The sequence below is a fragment of the Protopterus annectens genome, chromosome 1.part1 (assembly GCF_019279795.1).
Source record: "Protopterus annectens isolate FY-2018-M chromosome 1.part1, PAN1.0, whole genome shotgun sequence".
Lineage (NCBI taxonomy): Eukaryota > Metazoa > Chordata > Ceratodontiformes > Protopteridae > Protopterus > Protopterus annectens.
In genome coordinates, this window is record NC_056726.1 from 941,793,227 (window position 1) to 941,810,255 (window position 17,029).

The 17,029-nt window shown below is 37.6% G+C and overlaps 1 protein-coding gene across 2 annotated transcripts in view; it reads left to right on the forward strand.

Annotated features, from left to right (window-relative positions):
- FAM221B (family with sequence similarity 221 member B) overlaps window positions 1-17,029 on the forward strand; it is a 417,801-nt gene that overhangs the window by 333,624 nt on the left and 67,148 nt on the right. For both annotated transcript variants that reach the window (XM_044079050.1, XM_044079057.1), the window contains one exon: window positions 847-966. In XM_044079050.1, the coding sequence (XP_043934985.1) occupies window positions 847-966 (120 nt within the window). The remainder of the gene's footprint in view (window positions 1-846; window positions 967-17,029) is intronic.

The following is a 17,029-nucleotide window of genomic DNA, read 5'->3' on the forward strand; positions in this document are numbered from 1 at the left end:
ACATGAGCCAGCTGTCTATCCACCAGGTAACATAAGGGTTTAGACCTAACCTGTTCAGTATGTCAAAAATGCCAGAGCAGAATATTGTGTCAAATGCCTTAGCCAGGACAAGATAAGCAGTGTGAACCATTTTGCATTGCTTTGGTGACCTTCTCAAAGAAGTCCACCAGGATGAATAGGCATGACCTCCCCTTGATGAAACCAAATTGGGTTGGGTCCAGTGTCTAGTGGTTCCCTATGTCATTATTTTTATTCATTTCCATGACAACTCCTTATAAGGGTATAAGCTGAAGATGTGAACACTTCTATTACAAAAAAAATAATAAGACACTTATAACAGGTATATTCTCAAGTCATTTTACATCAGAGTCACATAGATTGATAAATATCCTAGTTTTCAAAATCCCTGGCAGGTTTAGCACACCTGAAATTATCTGTTTTACTTTTGAATCTGTACTGCAATTCTTTTGGGAAAATACTATAATATTGTACGTTTATACTATTTCTGTTACCAGACATTCATAACAAGTACATTTTAGGTGATTAGGACTTTCACTGTTTAAATATTTTTTCACAAAGTACAGAAATTATTTCAAACTGCTTCGAAAATGTTCAGTCATATTTATAAAAATAGCACTGCAAAAAGGAGAATACTGTTGATGCTTGCATCTGTTTTTCTATCAGTTACAGTGGCTCTTTAATACCTGAAAAATAAGAGACACACTATCACAGATACATTTGACAGTTTTTAAGAACAAGTAAGATGCATTTTATTCTAACTCTCAGTTCTGTTTTATTTGTTCATAGATCAGGGAAATTAATTATCTTTCTATTATAATCATATAGGTTGCCAGTGCTGGATGTTTGAGTCAGACTTTCTCTGTGCTGCATGTGACAGACACTGGGAAGAACATGAGACATTTTTTGATACTGCTCTGTCCAGGAAAGAAAAGGGGCTTCCTTACGGTAAGGAATGTATTGTATCCAACCTGTTCCAGCAAATTCTTAACAACACTTTCTGACTTTATCTCACATGTTCTGTTTTTGTAGAGTAAAACACACACACACACACACAAACATATACCCCCCCCACACACACACACACACACACACACACACATGCACACACACACATGCACACACACACAAACATGCACACACACACACACACACACACACACACACACACACACACACACACACACACACACACAGTTTGAACCTTGCTACTGTACACAGCATCCATGTTACTATCCAAATGACCCTTGTATGTCATACATATTGATCCATCTATATATATATATATATATATATATATATATATATATATATATATTACAAATTCATAGATATATCTAGATCTATTTCATGCTATATGCATATGGGTTCTACTTCAAAGGATCAAAATTTCACAACATTGAACCTCTGATCATCAAAACCAGATCTTCAAAGTTGTGAAATATCGAACATAAAAAAAATCTAACAGCTGAAAGTCTACTTTCACATTTTTACTGGGGGGAAGCCCCCCCTGCACCCCCACACCCCGTTACTTAAAAATACCAACTCCAAGATCAGACTACAGTGAAGAGAATAGTAAATGTCCTGTTCTGCACTGTATGGCGAGCACCATTCACAAGGTTTGATATTTCACAACTTTCATCATCTGGTCTTTGATGGGATGGATATATATATTCCCATTCCTTTGAAAAGTTTCTTGGTTCTTGTTACCTATATGGTATACACATATTTATCAGAAGCCATATAGCTAAAACATTGGTATGTCCTTAAGTAGTTATTTGAATACATCCTGTGGGCATCTGTTATAGGTTGTTTAGGGTTTTATTCAGTGAAACTCTAGATTGGCTGGGTGTTTCTAACAGTTTTTACTGAATAATTTGTCTGTATGACCTTTTTACTCATTGGTTTGGATGTTATTTAGGATATTTTGCAGGGAACTCATGGCTTACAGACATTAGGATTGATTTTAAGCTCTTTGATTCTAGAGTTTAGCGAAACAATCCATTTATTGTGTTATTTAGGATATATTGTAGGCAACATATGGCTTACAGACATCAGACTTGATTTTAAGCTCTTTGATTATAGAGTATAGCAAAACAATTCATTTATGCTGTACTGACGAGAAAAAAATGCAAAAATACACATATCCTCCCCTTGTGGGATTTGACTTAATTGGCTAGATTGTTCCCAGAAAGACTGAATAAATTAAAAACATTGTCATTCAAAAGCCATGTAGCTGAAACCTTAAAGTATGTCCTAAAAGGGGGATCATTTGCAGATATCCCATGGTCTTCCACTACAGGAGGTTTAAGGTATTAAAGGTGAAGACTCTAGCTTGACTGTTTTTTTTCTTGCAGTTTTTACTGGAAGATGCTTATATGACACAGTGTCATAATAATGACTGATGTTGCCCATAGCCAATCACTGATGGTGCTTTTCAGATGAGTGTGACCACAATGATTCATTCACTCTGTGGTTTTTATTCTTGGCTCTCTGGTTATGTGACCTTGGAGTTATGTTTACACAAATAATGTGAATGTAAACAATTTTAAGGTGTTTTTTTGTTAACTGACATGATGAAATGATTTTTCATTCTAATGAGTTTTCAATCACATTTTGTTCCGAATTTTAATTAAATGATACTACATATAATTAATATATTTTTTGTAATTTAACAGATAGATATTTTTGACATGCACTGATAATATTAAACACTCAAAAAGCTTTACAGAAAGTAAGCATTCATCGAGTGCAATACAACACAAGAGATTAACAAGAAGACCAGAATTTAAACAAACATCTAATGCCTGGTAGAAGCTCTAGCTCTAGGCATGTGCATGATGCAGGCTCTATCATGAAATGTCCTGATTCATAAAGATCAACATTCTGCTTCCCTGTAACCCTGCCACAATAAAGGTATGCAAACTGCTCCAAAGTGTAGGCAGCTGGTGGTGGTATTATGAGTCACAGCAGTGAATAATGCTATCAGATGGTCAACCATAGTATGGCTGAAAGTCACTTTACAAAACACCATCAGCAGCAGTATGCTTGTCCACAGCCTGACATCACTTGAGATCCAGCCATCGTTCAGATAGTAACATAGATATGTACACACACACACACACACACACACACACACACACACACACACACACACACACACACACAGATACACAACAGTACACAGACACAAAAATGTACACATGTACCTGCACATGCACACACACACACACACACACACACACACACACACACACACACACACACACACACACGAGTGCACACATGCACACCCACATATGTGCTCATGTGCACACAGACAGACACACATGCACATGTACAGTAGTACTAGCACTAGTTAAGGTCTTCCTTCATCCCCTTTGATGTCTCATCTATGTTCTGTGCCAGTGATCCCCACAAATAGTATTCTGTTCCTTTACCCCCTTGTATGATATAGCAGGGATTGGTGTGCTGTTACCAAACTAGTATTGATCAAAGCCCTCAAGTTCTCATTCATGTTTGCAGAGATTATTGCCCATCAACTAGCAAAACATATCTCACCTCCTTTTTATTCTGGCAGCAGCTGTGGTCCACAGCCCACTCTCACTATGCTATTTGCATCTTCCATTCAATCAATGACCACTATCTCCCACCTAACTTAGAAGACCTCTGAGTGGTCTGCTTCAGTCACTCAATGCTATACCTCAGCGCTCACTCTAAACATATTGATTTGCCTCTCTACCCCTAGGTAGTAAATAGATATAAGTTTCCTGCACATCAAAGCTGGCTACTCTGTTTTTTTCTCAACAAGTTCAGAACCTTCTCCTCCTGACCTTTGGCCTTCCTGTACCATAAATGACACCCAATGAACCTTTATCTCCACTTTAATGAAGAATCACACCTTAATAATGCTGTGTCAGATGTCTTGTTATGCATAGAACATTAACCCCACATTTCAGTATTATTGCTATCTATGTATCTCTTCTTACCCTGGATAATTCATTAACAAACTAGTAATACACTAATCTTATGATGCCAACTCTGAGCCTTAATAAGTTATGCCTGTTGATTCAGACATTTGCATATTGTTAAATCATCTTCCCATTTTATTGGAATATCATTTAATATCATTCTTGGATGTGAAATTATGATGCTGTTATTCCAAAAACAAGGTATTTTGGTATTTCTTAGTTCAAGCATCAATAGCCTGTTTTATTTTTCCTGTGTTGGTTCGCGTTCATGAGTTTTTTTTTTTTGTTTGTTTTTTGTTTCCCTGTAGGACATAGCCTGATGGCTCCTTTAGCTGCATCCAATCCACCCATTCATTCCTCCAGAGTGACAGCCAAGCATTCCCAGGCTAAGCAAAAGCCATCCAGCCTCTCCATTCCTTTCAGGAAGCCCTATCAGCCCATAGATGCAATCAGCAGCTCTGAATGCTACATCCTATGGTTCATGCATTTCCACAATGGCAGTGTGTGTTCCTTAGGCCTGTGTTCATGGGCATAACACCAAGTGTTTACACTATGTGTCACCCAGTGGTGAACCAAACCTGCCTCCCTCCACCCAGGATGGGTGAGCTGGCAGCAGCTGCTCATTCCAATCTTCCCTAACCAGGTCTTACTGATGGCCTAGCTGCTGTTTGATCTTAGGTTGCTTGCACCATGGAAAATGCATTATCCCTCTGTCATGATTTTAATAAATATTGTCTCATTTATAGCTACTGTCTGAATTGTATTTATTCATTAGATTTGCATAAGGAAATAAACAATCTTTATTGAATAATAGTAAGATATTAATAAGATCTGCATTAGATTTTCTTATATTCCTACATTTTTTTTCTTTTGTGTACTTTTCTGTGGGGGGGTCTTATAATTATATTGTGTTATTATTAACATAAGACTTTGTTTTGAGACATAGAATTGCTTCATGCTGTGCAAATGTTCTTTAAAACAATTGATACTATCACACTTAAATTCCTTTTCTGCCTGACTAGAATTTATTTGTGAAAGTGCATCTTGGGACTTGGTTTCTGTTTGATTGTTTGCTTTACCACATACTGAGACTTGGCTCCTCAAAGTTGCCTCTCAAGATGTTCAGTTGTACACATTTTAATGCTGAGACTTTGGGCCAGATGATTATGGGATTGCAGGGGAATGCCTGTTCCACGAGAGACTTACTCTTCAGTTCTTACCAAGTAATCTAATGGATCACATTCAGTAGAATGAGCTAAATGCAATGAATTTCACTGCAAAGAGAAGTGTTAAGCTAAACCCTATTCTGGGAGTCTTTGGTTAATGGTAAGTATGTAGGATTTAAGTGATGCTCCTGTTACTGTTTATTTACAGTTTGGGCTAGAGTGAATTGCATGTCCCGGTGCAGTTAATACACAATTCTTTAGAATGTGGACTTGCATAGCCAGCTGTTCAAATCCAGCAAAGTGTGACTGTAATGATATTAAATAGTGCCACATCCAACAATGCAGCAAAGTCTTTTCTGTGGTTTTGGCATAATGGTCAAGGTCTTCACCTCAGAGAAAAAAGGTACATGGTTTGATTCTAACCTTGTATTATTGGCTAGGCATAAAATGGTCCTTAAAAACAATTGCCCTAGTATTCATCTATGCATATTTTCCTTGTGTGTCTTTTTTAATCAGGTATTATTTACTGTAACATGGATCAAAACTAGCTCTGTTACACAAAGGGCCTCCTACTCATGCTTTACCCTTCTGCCCTCAGCAACTTCCTTCTGGTACCAGTTGCTCCTACAGAAGGTATCAAATCTTAAAGTAACAAAGGGCAGGTGCCAGAAGTAGCTTCTCATAATAAAACTTGACCACAGGGCAGTGATATCTGTTTTAATGATAAGGTGCTTTCAAGTGTTGAAACAGAACAAGGCCCAGGATACTGAGAGATGTACTTAGCATTCTAGTTAGTCATATTAACATATTAAGACATGTGGACAGTGGTGTGCCCGTGATGGTGATAATGTCCAGCAGCAAACCTAAAACTATTGAATGCTTGCTTCATAATATTGGCCTAGATTTTATTATGGGGATCTGTCCAAGTAAAATAAATTGTTTAATTTGTGGTGGAAACACTGCCACTGGATTTTCCATAATTCAATACCCTAGTTTGGAGAAAGTCAGGACTGACAGTTTTTTTTTTTTTTACTCAGTACTTCATTTGGCCAAGGTACAAAGAATGACCACCCGGTCCTTTGAATGTGTCATAGGAACAGTAGCAAGTCATGGTTGCCTCCTAATTAGTGAGAGGATATTCCTTTAAGAGCTGACAGGTAAACTCCCTAGCTTATTCTGGGGGTCAGCAAAGCTTAATTTTATGTGGCCTCAACATCTAGGTCAGTGGCAATATTGCTGCTCCGGCTCAGAATTAATCTGTTTTATGAGGGGTTGTTACCTCTAGTGCATGCTCCTGACTTGTGTCCCAATTTACTGTACCCATCTCTGTAGTGGTTATAAAATCTGTTTCTTTGGTGGTTAGTTAACTTGTTTGATTTAAAACAAACATCCCCATTTATAGCCTGCTGCTCTTGAAATGATGGACTGCAGAAATATGATCTCTGTAACTCCGTCTTTTCACTCTTACCTCCCACTACCTTGCACAGGCAGTTTGGGTGAGTTGTTTTTACTGTCTGTAAAAAAGCTTTGAGGTCCACACTGGACTTGCTGGCCATAACTTGGGTATATTCCATCCAACTGGCTCCTTATGTGCCTTAGAATAATACAGAGTTCTGTGAGTTTGAAAGGGGCAGTGGCTTGAGCATAAATGGAGCTGTGCTGGCCTCTTTAATGTCAACATTAGAAGTGATGAAAACTATGGTGTTTATCAAGTAAAAAAATTCTTGCAAAAAGGCAATGTTCCTGTCTAGAGAGATTTCTGTTGAATATCAGTTGACCATTCTCTTTTTGGGTGGTTGGTAGAGCTTATCCATCCATACCTAAAGAGGACTTTTGCTGGGCATTTGATTATTTGTAGCAAAGCTGGTGTCACTAAAGACAGCAACAGGCATAGGGACAGTTTCCATTGTCTGCAGGTTAGCCTCCATTTTGGTTCTGGTATGAGTTTCAGTCACCTGATCACCTTGAGCTCATCTCTGTGGTTTCAGGCATGTGAGCTACAATGTACGGTTAGCACCATGCCCAGACAGACTACCTACTGCCTGTTTGATGTTCTAGGACCCATAATCAATCAGATCAAATATTTATTTTTAAATCATGGGATCTTTCCTTCACTATTAAAGAAGACACTGCACACCCAATATGAATTATGATGGCACAGATAATTATTCCCATGTCTCTAACTTTTATTTATTTGCAAGGTTATTGAGACAGTCAGTTATGTGCATACTGATTCCATTTAAAGGGGTACCAAGTCTATGACCCCTTTTCGTTTAAACTCAGAACCAAGATGGTCCCTACTAGAGTACTGGGTGATCTCCTAATTTTAAGAAGTTAGCACTACTCCTTTGAACTTATTTCATCTCTCCCTGGCATTTGGTATGGTACTCATCACATCCTTTTAGATCATCTTCAGATTTAATGGGGTGTAAGAAGCTCTTCTAAACTGACATGTCATTAATCTTTTAGGCTTTGGTCAATGGTTAGTTACAGTAGTGATTCCTTTCTGTTACCAATAAAGTTCTTTTCTAGGCGCATTGTGGTTCTGTGTTTGTATTTGCTCCCCCTATAAGAACTAAGTGAAATGAGTGGCTTTCAGCATCACTGTAGTGCAGGCAAGATATAATTTCATTTATTTTTTCTTGTGATAAACCTAATAATGCAGATTACTTAGGAAATAACATGAAAAAACATTCATAACTGATTGAAAATCAATCACTTAAGGTTCATCACTACTGAGGCATTTGTCATGGCACATCCCACCACCTAAAATAATTTGAGCTGACCAGCTTCCCCACTCAGAATTAATGCCTCTACAACCAATGTAGCACTACACACCCAGGTTATTACATGCACCCCTATTCAGCTTCACAATCCCCTGGTTCTCTCGATTCTACAATGGATGTTAGTTTGATCATGCATTACATTTAAGGAACTACCATTCATTTGTTTTCATGATCTGCCCCCCCCCCCTTTCTGGAGGTCCATATAGTCTGCATTCTGATCAAGTTTTACATATTCTTCCTTTTATTCTTGAATCATTTTAGGGCATGTTTGAAAATATCTAGAGTGCAATTATTTTCTTATCTGGCTGTACACCTCTTGTACCTCAGTCATCGGTCATTCAAGAAGTCCTCCATGCCACTTTTAAGAGGTCTCTCAAGATGTTCTAATTTAATCTGGCTTTTGGACTATCACGATTATCATTGTTTTATACATCATTTCAGTTTTAAGATTGCATACATAGCCAACACTTTGAATTTACATATAAAATATGGTGATGCTCGTTCTACTTTTATTTTTGGCAAGTTTACAGTATGATATTCTCTCCCAATTTTCTGTTTTGTCATATATTTCAGTTAATGATTTAGTTAACTCACTTGAAAAAAATGCAATGTGATTTTTACATACTATTGATAGTAATGATTGAGATGAGGCACAGTACAATTGTTATTATCTATGTCATTTATGCTCAAGAATTTTGCAGTGTAGGATACAGGATCTGAATTGCCTAGACATAGTAATGCCTTGTCAAGTTTAATTATGGCAGCTGCCAAAAAGCCGTTACTAGAAAGTGGAAATCAAAGTCTAAACCAGATGTACCTGAAGTAGTGAATATTGTATCAAAGATAAAAGAACTGGAAACGGGATCTTTAAAAAGCGTAGGAGCAAATGACATGGAAAAAATGGAAATTTGGGGGAAAATGCTTGCAAAATAATGTTTTGGAGAAGTGAGGTTCAAGGGAAGGCACTGAGCAATTTATGTAATGTTGAATTGATGATAATTTTATAAAAGCATGTATGTGATGCATAATGTTTGTAATTGTGAACATGTTAACATGATTTTTTTTTTTAATCAATGTATGCTTACCCATGTCTTAAGTGGTAATTCAATGAAGGTGTTAAAAATAATTTTGAAATCTATTAAAGATATTTTTAGTTAGGCTTGAACTATGGGTCAGAACTCTGTGCTGTTAAAAATGTACTAATGCCCCGACTTACATTGGAAATAACTCTGCAAACTAAATAAAATAACCACTTAAAACAGAGAACCCCTGGACGATTAAAAACAGTACTTTGTTATATTTTTTCCTTATTTAGAATGTCACTGTGCTTTAACAAAGATTTAGGGTTCATGCAAGAAAAAGGTTATTGATTTCTGTACTTGCTTGAAAATCTTTGTCTGTGTAGATTGAACTAGACCTACAGCCTATTTTTTTAGGAAAAAAAACAAGGTTTTATTTATACAGGTTGGAAGAAATTTAGCCAAGATATGAAGAACGTTTTTTGATTGTTCTGAATGACAAAATGATGGCTAATTCATTTGGCCTCCCCAATAGAAGAAAAAGGGTGTAATATACAGATAGTTGTGGAAAGATCACAAGATCCTGTATATTGTTGGCATTAAAAAGAAACTGCATTCGGATAGCTGAGGCTAGTTCATCTATGCAAATGAAGAAAGAGAATATTGACATGTTTACTGGAGACATGAATAAATCTCTGAGAATGACATTACAAAAGCTGGGATTTGTAAGGATAACAATGTCATCAGATGCTGGTAGGAAAAATATGGTAAACAAATGGGTCACTGAAAAATATAGATCAAAAGAAAGAAAATTCATTTCCTGATGCCAGAATAGTAAAGTGTACAAAAAAGACAGTTTAGATAAAGCATGTCATGAGAATAGCTTTTATGGAGAATGTGATAGAATTATGGGAACATCCAGAAAATTACCTAGGATGGAGTGTACTTCTAAGCTGCTTTTAATGTAATCATGGGACATACATGTCTCTTAATGGGATAGTCATACATAAATTGGGAAAAGATGTTAGGAAATTGTATCAATAATCTGTATTCAAGAACATCCATACAATATTTTTTTGTACTATCTAGTCACAGAAAAAGATTACACATACTGTACATGTAGTCTACACTTTGTGGTAACCTTTATGAATCTCCCTCAATATTTAAGGATGCAAGAAAATCAGTAGGAAAACTAAAATTAGGAGGAAGAAGGTGTGAGTTATGCTTGTATGGTCTGCTCACTCAGAGCAGTGTACACTTAGTGTACACTTTGTGTAATCGTTAATGAATCCCTAGGAGTGTATTGATGTTCATTTTCTGATCACTGGTATAGTATCAGTAGCTATATGGATGATATTCTGTGTAGGATATAACAACTAGCCAAGTTTTAGAGCTTAAGGGCACATTCTGTGTGTCCAAAGTGTTATCAGCTTGAGCAGTGCTGAATAAAATTAACCATGTGAATGCCAAGCCCTTTAGTGTTTTCCTGCCAGCAAAAAAAAAAATTCCCTTTCATTTACTTTTGAGGATTGTCAGTCAGCTAATGATTCTCCATTGATAGCCATATAAGTTCCCTTTAGGCATTGGTAGCCAGATAAGTTCCCTTCAGGGAAAACGTGTGCCATATTTTCATTTCTACTACAGCAAATTAATTTTCCTGTGAAATAATTTGTTAAAGTGTTTTAATGGACTCTCACATGACTCTTAACCACTTTGTACTGTGAAGTGGACATTTTTATTTTTGTGTAAAAAAGTAGTTAAAACCTAAGTTTTTATTTCTGTTTCCTAACTAAAACATGTGTTAATTTATTTTTGGGAGATGGTGTAAGTGTTCAAAATACTTTTCACTATGTTTTTTGGTGGAAAGATCTACATTTTAAATACTGACCTGTTTCACTGACTACTACTGTCAGTCTTAACAGGTTTCAGACATCATTTTTGGCTTCACAGTGGAAAAACTCATCAGTTCCTTAGTTCTTCCTTCTTCTAGCCACAAATAGATGATAATTTCCAAACAGCCTTTGCTCCTTTAGTAGGCTACAGACTTCCCTTAGACAAATAGGGGTGACTTTGCTGTGGCAATTTCTGGTTCCAAGGACCATTCATTTTTTACCCTGGCTCCTTCTGATGTAGTTCCTTCAGCCACCCTTGACCAGGGGTTAGAAACATCATTTGCAGCTGTTGGAGTGCCCTTTATGGGTAAGGGGGAACCACTGTCATCTGTCCCAGCCTAGGTGGACTGGGAAGCCTGTCACCAGGGATTATTTGCCTGACAGGAGTCAGTCTGCCTGTAAAGAAAATTCATCTTCAACAGTCTCTGTGATAGGAAAGATTTATTGTGCTTAGTTCAGGGTTTCATTCGGGCTCTTGAACCTTCAATTTCTGGTGTTACTGTAAGAAAAAGATTAATTCTTCATTTTATGAAAATTCCCAGTATATTGAATAAGAAAATGATTTTGAGAGGATGACTTTTGCTTTCTTCCACAGATGACTGATTTTGAGAAAAGTGTTTCTTCCAATATTCCCTTAGAAAAAGTTTCTTTTCTGAAACTATATGCAGAATGAATCTGTTATTTCAGTGGGAACATAATGCTATTCCACTCTCCTTGAAAAATTTGAATTTATTACAGCTGAATTTCCTGATCCCACTCCAATTCCTCCTTTTCTTCCAGCATCAGAGCATGTGTTTATTAGAGTCTGCAATTTGCCTGTTAGACAGCCTACTACACCTAAGAAAACAGATTGTACAAAGTTCCTCAAGCATACTGATTTTTACTTTCTAGTCCCAGATCTGACCGTGCAGTGATTTCTTTGGTAAATCCCGCTACTGCTTAACATCTGGTAAATGTTAATCCCTTCCCATCTGATAAGGATGGGAAAGCCTTTGATAGTTTTGGGAAAAAGTGTATACTTCTGCCATGCTTATTTTTAAAATTCTTCATTGTCAAGCTCGTATGTTAAAAGTTTCTGCTTGCGTTATTTAAGAATATGAGCAACATTATAATCACCTTTCCCTCTCCTGAGGAAAACATCTTCTATAATTAATCTTATTACTTCTGTGTCTCAGGTGATTATGCACTCATTGAAGTGTGCTTAACATTCATCTGATGCCTCTTCCAGACAAGCTGCTAAGTGAACTATTATGAGAAGGTTTTATTGGTTACATGCACACAATTTACCAGAGGATGTTGAAGCTGAAATTTTGAACTCTCCTTTAAACAGAGAGGTTGCTTTTGAACCATCAACTACAGAGGTCCTGAAAAAGTGTGATGAGAGAGGGAAACCAATTCAGAGGGTTATTCAGATTTTTCAGCCTTCCTTCTCCAAGTTTGTTAAAGGTTTACACCTACCTCTGCACCCTTTTACTAAATGCAAAATAAGCAGGCACAGCAAGCTTCTGGCATGCAGACAGCAAAAACAATGGTAAGAGGGCTCTAAAAAGAAAGGAGGAGCCCCTCCAGAAACAGGGATAGTCCAACAGTTTGAATGACTATCTTAAGAGTGCCCACCCCTCTTCTCACCTTGGCAAGCCTTCCCAAAAATCTGAAGCTTAATTTCTTTCTTTGGCAACAGATAATCGCAGACAAATGGATTCTGATAGTGACACAGCAAGAATACAGATGGCAATGGGTGTCCCCTCATCCTTTTTTTGGGGGGGGGGGTTCCTCTTAGTCCAGCAGATCAAAGTGTTTTCTCTCCTGTCATTCAGCGTCTGCTAATTCAGGGGTCAATAGAAGCTATTACTTCATCTTTGATAGGGAAAGGTTGTTAATTCAAGATTGTTTCTAGTACAAAAGAAAAAAGCCTCATGGAGACCAGTCTTAGATCTTTCCTTTCTAAAATAGTTTGTAAAAATCCCAAAGTTCAGAATTCTACCCCGTCATCATTTGTTACCTCTGATTTCCCTTTAAGTTTTTTAGTAACCCTAGATTTAAATGACACTTATTGTCACATTCTATAGCCTCAGATTTAAAGTGTTTCTTAAGATTTGTTGTGTCTGAGTTAGATGTTCAATTGTCTGCATTACCCTTTCGATAATCCACTGCTCCAAGAGTATTCCCAATGTGACAGGCTCCAGTCAAATCATATTACAGACTCCAAGGGCATTCTCAATGAGAAAGGCTTCGGTCATACCATATTACCAATGCTTTGCCAAGGATGGTCTGCAACTGTCTCCTCTGGGCCTTTGAATACTGGCCGAAATGCTTTGCCAAGGATGGTCTGCATCTGTCCCCTCTAGGCTTTTGAATACTGGCTAAAATGCTTTGCTAAGGATGGTCTGCACCTGTCCTCTCTAGGCTTTTGAATATTGGCTAAAACATAGTCCTCCCCACAGAGCCTTTTTTAAGTAAAGCCAAACTGACAAAACTTCCAACACAGCAAAATCTACCCAAGGAAATCTAAAGGTGTTACTGCTGAATGCCAGGTGTCTAAACAAGAAGCTCCACCCCCTCCAAGCTCTCCTCACCCTGGAAGATCCAGACATTTGTGCAGTTACTGAGACATTGTTTAAAGCCACAGAATGTACCCCAGAATTGCAAGGCTTCAGTGCATTCCACACATTTAGTCCAGCAACAGAGACAGGGACTGTATGTGGTAGTATCTCAATCTACATCAATACCAAGTATATCTGTAGGTTGGTTAAACAGGATGATGAGCTGGAGTTCCTCCACATCCAGATCACCATGGGCAAAGTCCTGTACCATATCCTAGCAAGCAACAGGTCACCTTCTGTAACCCATGGATCCCATAGCTCATACTAAGACATACTGGAGACACTCACCTTTCAAACAAATACCATATTCATGAGGGGGCTCTAACTTTCCCTTTATAAACTGGGAATCCTACATGACCACAAATTTGCAGGTACAGGGATTCTTAGACTTTGTAAACACAAACATCCTGGACTAGATAGTGCTTACACCTACCAGAAATACAAACATATTGTACCTGGTGCTCACACACATGGGATAATTATGTACCCCCCCCCCCCATGTCATGTCCTCTCTGGTAAGGTTAGACCACAAAACAGTCTCTTTCAAAATAAATACCAATTCTGTAACACCAGTAAACCCTCTCACAGTTAGGAACTACTCCAAGGCAAAATACTCTTTATAAGTGATAACTTGCAAAATTTTAATTTCCCCTCAAACCCAAATAACACAGCAGCCTATGAGGAACTATTCACAAAAGTTCTGTGCAACTATGTCAGTGATTGCATTGAGACATCTGTGTCTTCCAAAATTATGCTCAGAATTAACTAAAAAAAAACAAACCACCTTGGTGGAATCCAACATTAAACAGGTTATACAACAAAAGAAAAAAGTCATAGGTAAAATTAGGAAGTATAACTCCTAAAATAATAAAAATCATCAAACTGATGAGAAATAGTGAAGGGAAAATTTACTAATGGGCATTTTACATTCTGTCAGAGCAAATTTTGTGGCATACAAGTTGAGCAGAACCAGGACAGATCTGCATAAATGGAAATTAAGTCAGGAGGGTCTTCCAGGATTTGATCCAGCCATCAGAACACCTGAGATTGATCTATTTACTTCTATTCACAATGGATAACTGTCAAAATTCTTCTTCAGGATTCCTTACAAGCAGGCCTGGAAAACAGATGCATTTTCATTTCCTTGGACAGAAACATTCCTATATGCTTTTCTACCCTTTTCACTGATATCCAGGTTCACTCTGAAGATTCAGAAGAACTCTACATAGATCATTGTGATGACTCCCTTCGGACCCAGGCAACAGTGGCTCTCCCATCATTTGTAAAGGGCAAATGGCAATTACCAAAGGAATCTTTACAAATTCGTTCTACTCACACAAGACAGGGGTTGTTTGATACACGCCATCCTGAACCATCTTCAACTAACGGCCTAGAAAATAGAGTTTTAACACCTTTCAGATGCATTTTTCTAAAGACCTTCAGCAAGTATTAATGCAGGAAAAGTAACATGATACTAGGAAATCATATATTACTAAATGTAAAACATTTTATAGATGGTGTCAAGACAAGACCCAGGACCTTTTTAAGGCTAGTATTTATTTGGTTCTACAGTATTTGTGTAAACTATTAAATCCTAAGCTTTCTTATTCCTCCCTCAAGGTTTTTTAGCCATTTCAACATGTCTGCCCAGGGATTTCCCTTTTCAATGCATCGCCATGTTAAAATGTTTTTGAAAGGGATGTTGCATACTAGGCCGCCTAGAAAACAGGTGTCTCTCCTTGTTTTGGAAAAATTAACTTTGCTCTAGCTGACCCAGTTCATCAGGCTGATTTGAGGTTCATATAATGGGAGAGTTTTAATGGTTGTTCTGCCTTCTGCAAGAATAGTATCTTGGTCGTAAACTCTCATGGTGAGTCAACTTTATCTCATATCCCACAGAGATATATATGTTTTCTTTGAGAACTAATCCCCCTTTTATACCTAAAGTTTTATTCAAGTTTAGTTTGAGCCATGCTATTCATATCCCTGTTTTCTTCCCATAGCTTAAAATGAGAGATAATGGATTCTTCATACTCTGGATGTCCAATTACAGCTAAGATATTATCTTGACATAACTAAAATTTTCAGAAATTCTGGTTAGTTATTCATTATGAAGGTAAGAAAAAAGCAAACCTATGTCAAAGCAAGACTATCCCCAAATGGTTGTCAGATGCTATTTCCTTTTGTTATACCCAACACAACAAGTCAATTCTAGGCAGGGTCAAGGCAGACTCTATCAGGGTCTTGGCTTCACCAGTGGCTTTTTAGAAAGGATTAAACTCTAGAAGTATTCTAGAAGCTGCAATGCAGTCATATGTGCATACATTTACAAAGCACAGCAAATTAAATTCCTTCTCTAGGGCTAATACATGGTTTGCTAGGACCATTCGCCAGGGCTCGTGGACCCTCAGCCTTCTGCCTCCCAGTCAATATAAGCTATGGTAGTCTACCCATATAGGTAAGGGTACTACAGCAGTGATTAAATGATGAACATAGAACAATCTTACCATAACAATAGATGTTTGAATGATAACTGCTGTAGTAGCTATTCCCTCCCTCCCTCCATTTCCCATATTTTTGTATACTTTGGATTGCCAGAGAGAGAACTTTGATTTTTATTTTCTTTGCATTCATTTCTTTCAGAGCTATATCCTCCCTCTTTCAGTTGGCATGAAAGCACTGAAGGGCTTGGCATCCAAACCATTGAATTTACTCAGTTCTGCTCAGCTGATAACAGTTTGGGCACACTGAAGGTACCCTTAACCTCTGAGAGCAGGCAGGCTGTTATATCCTGTGCCGCATATAACCCATATAGCTAAGGCTACTGCAGCAGTGATCATTTGAATGGTTACTCTTATGATAGGTTTACTTGAGCAACTGTACTTTCTTTAAGGAAGAAAAGGATATAACAGCAATTCATAGATTAGTGAATGGCCCTGTGGGCCATTTTTTAAGCCTAGCCATTTACCCATGCGAGAATTGAACCCTGCACTTTGTGTCTGTAAGGTGAACGCCTTAATCATTATGCCAACCATTATGGCTTTTTACAAGCAAGCCACAAATTTGGATATGAGATTTTAATTACAAAATTAGGATCAGTATAGGAAAGTTTATCAGATAAAATTATGAGAGAACATTTTTAAACATTTTATCACAAAGTGAGATAACTTATACATGAATAAGGGACAGGCAGTGTTTCTTTTCTTAATCAAACACATTGCTCTCAACTTCTTAGCTCAAAAAAATCTGAACAAAGCTACAAATAATGGGGGAACAAAGCCCCAAAATAGGGACACATTCTAAATATTGCTTTTACAGACTTAGAAAGTTGCTAGAATAAAAGGTATTCCCAGGGATTCAGCAATCTTCCATGCCAGAATAGCTTATTCATGCATGGAAGGGACTGTTCCCATACAGCATGGCAGCATGCCATACATATTCATGAAGGCACGTTGCACCATACACCAGAAAAGAAGTGCAGTCCATTAAATGGCAGTGTGACACACTGCATACCCCTTGCAAAATACATGCTAATGCAAAACCTGTCATTCTATCAATGTTCCAACTTTCTAAC